Source organism: Cebus imitator, unplaced genomic scaffold (genome assembly GCF_001604975.1).
Source record: "Cebus imitator isolate Cc_AM_T3 unplaced genomic scaffold, Cebus_imitator-1.0 Scaffold4, whole genome shotgun sequence".
Taxonomy (NCBI): Eukaryota; Metazoa; Chordata; class Mammalia; order Primates; family Cebidae; genus Cebus; species Cebus imitator.
The window spans coordinates 11,442,577-11,453,694 of record NW_016107319.1 but is presented as its reverse complement, the minus strand read 5'-3'; the positions used below and the strand labels follow the sequence as shown (position 1 = coordinate 11,453,694).

Genomic DNA, 11,118 nt, shown 5'->3' with positions numbered 1-11,118 from the left:
GCTCACCGCAACCTCCGCCTCCTGGGTTCAGGCAATTCTCCTGCCTCAGCCTCCCGAGTAGCTGGGATTACAGGCATGCGTATGTTGATCTAGCTCAAGCAAAGTGTTGTTTCCTGTGAGGTTATTAAAGATTTCTATAAGGCAAGGAAGTTTGGAGAATTTTAAAATGACATGAATTCTTGACAAATACAGAGTGATTGCATCAGAAGTGTAAGTGGCTAAACTAAGAGAAGATGAGGTTTCCTGGAGTTTATATCCAAAGCATATCTTTGAGGCATGTCAACACTACTTCCCCAGTTTTGTTTATGAAATATTTTAACACCTTTCTAGCTACATAGTGCAAAAGCAGCTTCTTTGTGAATTTTATTTTAGAGGAAGATAGAAAAGTTCTGTGGAAGCTGGCAAGATATAAAAGGGTTTTCTTAGAAAATATAGACAAATATCACAATAGGACTAGAAATGGTGACAATCTGCTCTCCCTCTAGGGTTACTGTGTCACTTGTATACCTGTCCATTCCCAACTTTCCAGTTGGGAATGAACTTTATTGAGATTAGGTATCCACCATTAACTTTTTGGAGTGGTTAGAAGAAAGACATTTTGGCCAGAAGGATTGTGAAACTGGGAGACCCTGTTTCTTGCCATATTGAGGGAGTCCTATTCTACTATGAGACTCTAAGAACTTTGCAATGAAGAAAGAGATAGATTTTTTGGTTAACTTAATCAAATTACAGTTGACTCTTTGTATTTATGGGTTCTGCATCTGTGGATTCAACCACCTACAGATAAAAAATAATTGGACAAAAAACAATAAATAAAAATATAATACACACATTTTTAAAAATACAGTATAACAACCTACTATAGTATAATACATGTGTAAATAGTTGTATTAAGTATTATAAGTAATCTAAAGCTGATTTAAAGTATACAGGAGGGTGTGTGTCGGTTATATGCAAACACTACACTTTTTTTTATCAGGGGTTTGCGCATTCATGGATTTAGTATCCACAGAGGCCCTAGAATCAATCCTCTGTGGATACCAAGGGACATCTGTATTGCTTATAAAGTTGATTACTTATTACAGATTTGTCTTGGTTTTAAAAATGGTTTTCACTTTCACGTTATACCTAATTCATATTTATTTATATTGTTGGAGGGCAATGCTGGTAGGAGAGGAAGACACTTATTTTTGGAATTGGGATCATACATTTTATAACCTATTGCAGAGAGAGAAAATTTGTGGTGTTTTTAACCATTCTTTATTAAAACAAGATTGAAGGGCAGCATCAATTTCAATAATTTCATGTAATTTCCATTTATTTTATTTCCTAAAGGAGTTGAATTATATGACATTTGCACAGCTACCAGTTTTATACTACCAAACACAATAGATTATGAAATTATTCTTTAAATGAAGTCCCTCTGTAGCCTTCCAATAACTAGCTACCCACCAACCCTGGTGCCATGGTGATCGTGGAGATATCTGGATACCCATGATACCATAGCACTATTATCCAAAATTTGTGTCCTAATATGTCAGTCCATAACGCTGTATGACAGACTGCTCTTATTTCTGTATACACCACTGTATTTTCAATTTAAAGACAGAAATGAACGCTAGATGAGTTACTATGATTTAGGATCACTTGTATACTCCCCCACCTTCCCAAAAGAAACTCCATAATATTTTATAAATCCAGGTGTGGCTTTAATTACAAGATCTACTTTTTTAAAGAAAATTATTCATCATTTTTTAAAATATTTAACACACTTTCCACTTATTCCACCCCACCTAACCTTTAGGGTTTTGTATCTGTACCTGGTACCAACTGGTCAGCTTTCTGCCAAGACTGCCTTTAATACACTGTCAGCTCACTTCATGAGTTCCTGAGAACAGTTAAAGTTGATCCAACAGCCAGTTGTTCAAAGATTCTATTGAGAGTAGTTTATTTTATTCTTGAGCATCTGTAAAGATATGCGCCATTGCGAATTAAGCCTTTTTAGTGACAGAGTAGATGATGACAGAACCCCATCAGCCTTATCAGGAGAAGTTCCCTGACCTCATTATTGCTAATGGATCCATGCTAATTCAGCCTGTTGTGAAATCTCATGTTCAATTATGCAGGATAATGAGTGACTCAAAACTTAATATGTCTCAGCTATCGTCCTTATGATAGGACTTATACAGCTTCTTTCAAAGGTGAAACTAGGTTTTAAGTAGAATGGTTCACTTTTATGTCCAAACAGAAGTTATCACTAATATTCAGATGACCTGATTTTAAAATAAGACAGAATTGCTCTATAACTTTATATTTCACTGATCCTTTTGTAGGAAAGTTAGGACAGGCTTATTCATTTTTAAGTGTTAATTCTGGAATTCTAAAAGTATGCAAATGGCATTTGTCTTTGGATTCACAAAAACTCTAGATATTCAGTTTGAATTATTTAAACTCCCACAACACATGCACTTTTGCTTTTCAAGCATGAGTTATAATTTAATTAAAAACTTCTGGTGCATTGCTAGTAGTTTAAATATTAATATGTTCCATGGATCACTTTCGATTATCTACTGTCTTGAAATTCTTGAAGATGTCAGATTTTTAAGATTCCCAAAGTTGCACTTGGAATTGTCTGTTGAGGCAAAGGGGACTGTGATAATTACACACATCCATTAGGATCAGCAGAGGAGATAAACTTTGGGGAGGCTTAATGGGCATGTCTCAGTGACAGCTAGCAAAGAGCATTTGGCATGATTAAGGATGGATTTGAATGCAGTTGAAAACATACTCTCATTATGGACACCCAGTGGAAGTTGCACTACAAATGTTAAATTCCCCAGAAGAAGAGTAGTGTGGCAGGGAAGCTTTGAAATCCACTGTGGCCATCAACCAAATTATTCTCTTTCCTTTATGTCTTTCTGCTGTCAAAATCACTTTGTGATGCCCAGCTCAACTCCCTACATCTCTGAAAAGAGGCAACCTGTTGATCTCTATATTTCAGATTGTCCGAAGATACATTAAGGATTGGCTTGAGAGAAAGAAGCCTCCTTTTGGTGCTATCAGCAGCAGTGTGCTTCTCATGATTATCTACACAACCTTCTGTGACACGTTCTCTAACCCAAATATTGACCTGGATAAATTCAGCCTTGTTCTCATACTGGTCATAAGTAAGTTGGAAAATGGGATAGCCTGTCTATCCCTCAGTCTCCTCAATAGCAATGCATAGCAATGTGTGTTCTCTAAATTCATGTCTAGTGTTAATTTGACTAGAAATGAATGCTTAATTTTATATTACATTTACTCAGTGACTCTATCATATGTACTTGTTTTTTTAAGAAACAGTTTTACATTTATATCTTAATTTCCTTTGTTTTTGAGTCTGCTGCCCCATTTTCTGATTTACAGTCATTGATATCAGATGAGAGAAGCCTTAATTTCTGTCAGATGCAAATGTTAGATTGAGCACTGTGTCATCAATTTAGTTTATTATAACTTTAAATTGATCTTACCCCTTATTGTGATTTAAAAACAGGATTTATAATATATGATATTATTATTCCTAAGTATAATAACTTGGCTACATTGGTTCAAATGTGAATATTTACATCATGTTTTCTAATAAAATTTACCCAAAGTGATATCATTTCATTTTGAGAAGCAGCAGACTACAAAATGCAGGAAACTGCTAAAGCTCAAAAAGCAACCTTTTGTTCTATTTATCCTATAATCACAAAGACAACTCTTACTAATGTTGTAATATTGAAGAATCTTCTGTTATTCTAAAGTATATTATATACTACTACATTAATGGTATTTGCTAGAAATATTCATAGTATAAACCAGCTCTTTCTAAATTGTCCAAATTAAATAACCAAATCTTAAAGAGGCTTTAGGTTTTTCTTCAGTAACAAAGAGTGTGTCTGGGGATATCATCAATAAGAACAGACTGAGTCCTGCTAATTTAAGTGATTATTTCAATTTAGCAAGGTATGCTTGTTTGGTTTATTTGTTTGTTTTTCTTTTTTAGTTCCTATAAGTTTCAGATAAAACAAGTATACCAATAAGTACGCTACAAATACTGCTTTTAGAGTGCTAATTTAGATTCAATCTTTTTTTCTTCAGTATTTTCTATCCAGCTGAGTTTTATGCTTTTAACCTTCGTCTTTTCAACAAGGTAAGTGATTTGGTATCTCTTGCTGTTGTTAGTTTTCTAAATAAGGAATCATGCTCTCTACTTGGTTATATGCCACTATGCACTTACGTATTTTTTTTCCTCCTGTCTCCCTGACCATTCTGCCTCTCTTTTGCCACCCTCAAATTGTAGACATTACAAAGGGTCTTTCCTTGGCCTTGTTTCATCTATCCACATCGTGTGCTTAAGCAGGTCCTTCCTTTCTACTGGCTTGAGCTGTTAGCTTCATACTGATGATTTTCAAGTATACACCATTCACTGCAATGATTTTTTTTTTTTTGAGTTTGAACCCTATTTTTCAATTACCATTTAGATATCTTTACTTGACTGTCTTAATAAGACCTTAGACTCAAGATATTCAAAATGGAGTTAATGTTTTTCCCAAAAACTGCCTCTTTCTCTCTTATTTCTTTCCTTATATTTAGTGGAACCACTATCCTCAGAGTTCCTCAAACTGGAATCCTTCACATCATTATTTTTAAATTTCTCGATCCTACTTCTGTAATATTTTTCCTGCTCGCAAGGCCACTTCCTTAATTCAGGTTCTTGTTCTGTTTCTCTCTAGGCTGTTTCAATGGCTATCTTACTGGTAATTCCATTTCTAGACCCAATTTTCATTATGCATTTCATGGTGCTTCCAATGACTAGAATTCTGATAATGGCTCTCTGGTTCAGATATCTTCAATGGTTATCCACTGCCTGTAGAATGAAGTTTATTTTGGGTGACAAGGTCCTCTAGTCTATTTTCCAGTCTCATGAACCAATACTACTGTTTATGCTAAGCTTTAGATTGATGTAAAATCTTTGCTGCTCCCTGCAAGAACCTCATGCTTTCTCATTTCTGTCCCTTGCTTAGGCAGCTCCCATATCCAAATTCATCACGGTGTCCTGGTTCCTCCTTCCTGTTCCTAAAAGCTCACCTCAAATGCAAATTTTTTCACCTTTATTATGCATTACAAATATTACTCAAACTTTTGGTTAGAGAAAGTCACCACGGGTAATGCCACAAGTAAGAGGTGATTTCAGTCTTGCACTGATAACAAAGTGTCCTCTGCTTGGTACAGTAAGCCAACCTGTATTCAATTCAAAGAATAAGAATGCACTTCCCAAGAGAGTATAGAGCAAGGACTCATGGAAATGATGGGGCATGACCTGAGCCATGCAGAATGGCTAAATGTTCAGCAGTCAGAGATGCCAAGAGGGAGTTCTTGGTGGAAGAAGATGCAATAATGCAAATGTGGACACATAAAAACAAGATACAGTGAGACAATAGGAGTAGAGGAAGATTGGAAATAGTAATAGTAACTGAAAAGGTAGGTTTGAGCCAGATTGCAAAGCCCGTGAACACCAGGCAGTACCAATGAGTAACCACAAGGGAAAGAGCCTATGCTGTTCCTAAGTCTTGAAAAAGCATCAGTGCAGTGGATGGTGCAGGCCTCACATTAGGCACTTGGCTCTCACAGCACTTGGTATAGCACTAGGCTGATTGTAAACAGTCAATAAAAACTTATTGATTGATGTAATTTGAAGCATTTTCCCAAGCTTGAGGTTGTGATTTATGAAGTAAGAGTAAAGCCTGGAGCCATTAAGTCACAGAGAAAGTGTGACTTAATTGGGTAAGCCTGAGAGCAGGAGCTATATTAAAATTCTTTTTGTAAATGCCTTGTTATATCACCTTAGAAAAGACATTTGCCTTTCAGTGGCAGTTTGTTTGCTGGTCCTTATGGCAAAAGTGATAATCAGACCCACTCATCCTATCAGATGAGGTAGGATGCAGACATCCTGCTAGTGACTGAAAATTTTCTTGAAAAATAGAGCACAGAAGAGCATAGAACAGCCACTACTGGACTGCTAAAGGAGACATGGGTGGCAGAGGTATTACACCTCGTTGAACTAAAATTGAGAATTTCCAGCATAGAGTAGACTGGACTTTCATAAGGCTCTGTGATTTTTAAATCCTTCTTTTCTTTCTTATTCTGCACTTACTGAGGTTCTTTCAGGGTTTTGTTTTGTTTTGTTTTGTTTTGTTTTGTTTTGTTTTGTTTTGTGAGACAGGGGCTTGCTTTGTCACCCAGGCTGGAATGCAGTGATGCCATCATAGCTTGCTGCAGCCTCAAACTCCTGGGCTCAAGTGATCCTCCCGCCTCAGCCTCCTAAGTTAGCTGAGACTACATGCAAACACCACCATGCTTGGCTAACTTGTAATTTTTTTGTAGAGACAAGCTCTTGCTATTGCCCAGGCTGTTCTTAAACTCCTGGACTCAAGTGATCCTCCCGCCTTGGCCCCCCCAAAGTGCTGGGACTATAGGTGTGATTCACCATGACTAGCCATCTGTCAGGTATTTAACTTCCCTGACCTACAGTGAAACCTACACCTTCTTTGATAAACAACAGCATATAGAACTTCTGTAATCATGCTCCAGAGTAAAGGTTGCATAGCCACACAATATTCCATTATAATAAGGGAATTTTTCAATGAACATATTTAAAAGATGGTTTTCATATTCTATTTTCATGTTTAGAAACCCTATAACTCCTAAGGATTTTATTGGAGGAATGAAAGATGTGAATATTTATTAAACCCTGCTCCATGGCAGGCATTCTCTTAGGGATTATACATGTTATTTCATGTAAATGTGACAGCAAAAACTGTAGTACTATGAATTTTTATTGCTATTTTGGTAGTTGAGGACCTGTGCTCAGAGTAGTTTAGTAATCTGCCTAAAATAGTTTAGTAACGTAACCAAAATCAGATAGAAAATAGGACACCTAGAATTGACATCCATTTCCATTTGACATTTCCAAAAGCATTTGCCCAGGCCTTTTCCACTGGAAGCTATTTCAATTACTTTTTTTATTATTAAGATTTTACTTTAAGTTCTGGGTAGATGTGCAGAACGTGCAGGTTTGTAACATAGGTATACATGTGCTGTTTGGTTTGCTGCACCTATCAACTCGTCATCTAGGTTTTAAACCCTGCATTGTCCTAATGCTCTCCCTACCCTTCCCCCACAACCCCCAAAAGGCCCTGGTGTGTGATGTTCCCCTCCCTGTGTCTGTGAGTTCTCATTGTTTAACTCCCGCCAATGAGTGAGAACATGTGGTGTTTGAATACTTGTTTTCATTAGGGAATTTGTAAAGAGTATTTGACTACACTCTTCAAGTTCATACACAAACAAGTTAATCAAAGATACCAGGACCTACCTGTTTATACTCTGCTGAGTTCCATTTTCTTTTCCTACTTTTTCTTCCTTCCTGCAGAGGGCAATTAGTGAAACTGTGTATGTGCGTGTGTGCACACATGCACTTTTCTTTCTTTCTTTTCAGTTTTCTCTTACCAATTTGGTAAATCTAAAGTCAATTTGGGTATCAAAAGACAAAATTCTCAGCATGAAAATCCATCTGTCTTTAGTGTGTGTCTGTGTAGCATGCTACTATACTCTGATGATGGAAGTTTAGCATAAAACCAGGAGACACCCAGCCTGGAAAATTCAACTTTCCTGCAACACGCTGCTTACCTGGTTAGCATTTCTTAGATTTACCAACTTAATGTGTTACCATGCTAGTGAGTATTTAAAATAGATATGAGAGTTATTACTCTGTGTTCTTGTTTATTCGTCTACAGAATAGTGTCAGAGTTAAAAATTCAAACTCTGGAACCAAACAGACTTGAGCTTCAGATCTACTTAATAACTTTGTTACTTTTGTCATTTTCCTTACGTATAAAATGGAGGTAGTAGTAGCACCTATCTCACAGGATTATTTGGAGAATTAAATAGTGTGCACATAAAGTCTTCAGCATAATACTAGCATATAGCAAGTGCTCAATAAATGTTGGCTACTACAGAATATTTATTACACCGAACTAACTTATATTATATTAAAAACTAATGATCAGGACAGACACAGTGGCTCACACCTGTAATCTCAGAACTTTGGGAAGCCGAGGCAGGTAGATCACTTGAGATCAGGAGTTTGAGACCAGCCTGACCAACATAGCGAAATCTCATCTCTACTAAAGATACAAAAATTAGCCCGGAGTGATGGCATGTTCCTGTAATCCCAGCTACTCCAGAGGCTAAGACAGGAGAATCGCTTGAACCCAGGATGCGCAGGTTGCAGTGAGCTGAGATCACACCACTGCACTCCAGCCTGGATGACAGAGTGAGACTCGTCGTCTCAAAACAAACAAACAAAAAAACAACTAATGATCAGAGTTGGGGCATTAGCTTTGCTAGCTTTGTAATACATTATTTTTAAATTTTCTCTGTCTCAAATGCTAGGAAATGAGTTGATTCATCAAGCCAAGAGTCAGCTATCCAATGACGTAACCATTCTGCAACTTTGGGAAACTGCAAATTAAAAAAAAAAAAAAAATTGTTGAAAGAGCTTAGAAAAGGAAAGCAGTAACTGGGAATATTTTTAAAATATATAAAAAGTTTGATAGCCTGATAACTAAAGTAACAGAAAACTATATTGTCATTAGAGTGACCAAAGAAACTGTTAATAAAACAAATATTCAAATATTTGTGTATGTGTTTTAATTCTGATCAGTACATTTCCAGTAAGATATCTCAATCCGCCTTTCATGATAGCCCTGGGAGAAGCAGGATGGGAGAGGGGGAAAGGGAAGCAGAGAAGATGGGACCATAATTAATGGTAAGTTTCCTTACCATTTCAGAGGAGGCTACTAAGCTTTGGCACCCTGGGTAAACTTGTTGAGTGCTACACAGCTAAAAATGGAAGAAGTCTTCTCTGAAAATGAGCAGAGACAAAACACAGGTACAGAAGTTAACAAAGGAGGAGCTTCACATGGAAGTTTTCTCCTCTGAAAATAGTGGGCTTAAACAGAAGTATCTCAAAGGACCTTTTCTGCTCTGCATTCTGTGATTCTACTAGTAAAACCTGACATGTTTTCCTTTGTGGGTACTGCAAAGGAAGGCGAAGTAAACATTCTGTGGAAAACACTGATTGAAAGCTTTGTAAGAGAGAATAAAAAGACCAGTTGGGAAGAAAAGGAAATAAACATCTCAAGAGAAGGCAGAGTGATCAAAAGAATCATTAAAAACAGGATAAAAAGAAAATCAATATTAAAAAGAGATAAGGTAGAGTTAGAAAATAAATAGTAATGTGATTCCTTTCAAGAATGCGAGCAGACACAATGGAGATGTTAATCAGTGAAAATAATTTTAGTCATTACTACTTAACTATAATGTACAGGACACTTGATTTTTCTGGGTCTTGTCATGACCTTGTAACATAAAGTCCCCTTTGACAGAGTGTGGCTAAGGGTGGATTATTTACCAAGATAGCTGCTCTCACCCATTACATTTTGTAGTGTTTTTTGGTTTTAACATTTTTTTTCTCAGAAGGCAAATTTATGACCAAGGTTTGGGGCAACCAACTTACTAATTGTGTGACTTTAGGGGAATTGTTTAACCTACTTGTGTTTCCAGTTCCATTTTTGGAAAAAGCAGAGCAATAACACTATCTATTTGTACGGCTATTCTGAGAAGGAAGTAATACTGGCTGCAAGGTGCTTAGAAAAGAGCTCAGTAATGCTTATGCCATGGTAATTCACCACCCTTAGGAACAGAGGGTTAAGTGAGCATCTGTTCTATCAGCTTTCTCTGATGTACAGCATTCCGATCCTACATTGCTAGAGTACAAGTCAACCCTACCTAGGAGGAATATTGTTTTTAACCTTAAATGTTCCCTTTTTATGCCGTAAGGTTCTAATCCTTCCCTTCCACTGATGGACTTTTTGTCAGTTAGACTGTAGAGCAGTGTTACTGAAAGCAGTGAGCTAGAAATCTCCCAGTGTGGCCCTAGCTTTGGTCCCTCTACCTGAAACAGAGGACAAGTAAGCATATCTTGCAAATATCCTCTTTAGCCACATTGCAAATGATGCTCTAATGAGCAGCAGCCAGTGCCAGATTAAATCAGAGCCTCCTTGACCAGAGAGACTTTGACACATTGGAAATGTGCTATAACCTTGAAAAGAACAAGTTGTCAAGAAGAACAAAGTTTACCATAGGAGAAGCGTATTGCCAGAATCTCTAGGAAGAAAACCAAATGCATAAACCCAGATGCAGCCATGTAAACAAGGGCTACAAAAGACAAAGTTTTTGAAGTGTTCCCAACACCACAAACACTGCTGGACAACATCCCCCACCTAGGCCAGATGATCACATTACATGTTCTACAATTACCAGAGGGCATGCACTCCTGCATGGAAGTATTTTTAGTCACTGTGAATTGACTGTAAATCATATTCTCCAATCTGCCAATTTCAAGCTTTCCTAATGTCTTTGATTCCCAGGCCTCGGAATTAACTCAAAATTGCCTCACACTTTACAAAGAAGGTAAAATCTCTACCGTAAGTTGCCTCTGCTTGCCCACTCTCTACCTAAAAAATCTCCGTGTTTTTTACTCCCCTTGTCTACTTAGGCTTCCAGCTCAAAAATGATAGGAAATGCTCTGCTCCAGCTAACATCTTTATTCTTGTCTTCTGAGGCCTCTTTGAGGACCTGTGTTCATCATATATTTCTATCTGCTGTGTCTTCATTCTATCTTTATGATCATGTTCAAATCTCCTGTGACCCTTTTCTTCCCTTTGCCAGATTTCTTGAAAACATAGTCTTTCTCACCACTCCAAATACGGTCCTTCTCGCCACTTAAACACAGTCCTTCTCAGCACTCCAAAGACAGTCCTCCTTATCACTCCAAACAGTCCTCCTCACCACTCCAAACTCCATCCTCCTCACCACTCCAAACTCCATCCTCCTCACCACTCCAAACACAGTCCTCCTCACCACTCCAAAAACAGTCCTCACCTCTCCAAACTCGGTCCTCTTCACCACTCCAAACTCGGTCCTCCTCATCACTCCAAACACAGTCCTCCTCACCACTCCAAACTCAGTCCT

The 11,118-nt window shown here is 37.5% G+C and overlaps 1 protein-coding gene across 4 annotated transcripts in view; it reads left to right on the top strand.

Moving 5' to 3' along the window:
- The window catches only part of SLC10A7 (solute carrier family 10 member 7), a 265,153-nt gene that overhangs the window by 216,261 nt on the left and 37,774 nt on the right, over positions 1 to 11,118 (top strand). For all 4 annotated transcript variants that reach the window (XM_017534819.2, XM_017534811.2, XM_017534832.2 and 1 more), the window contains 2 exons: positions 3,002 to 3,167; positions 4,123 to 4,174. In XM_017534819.2, coding sequence (XP_017390308.1) covers positions 3,002 to 3,167; positions 4,123 to 4,174 — 218 coding nt within the window. The remainder of the gene's footprint in view (positions 1 to 3,001; positions 3,168 to 4,122; positions 4,175 to 11,118) is intronic.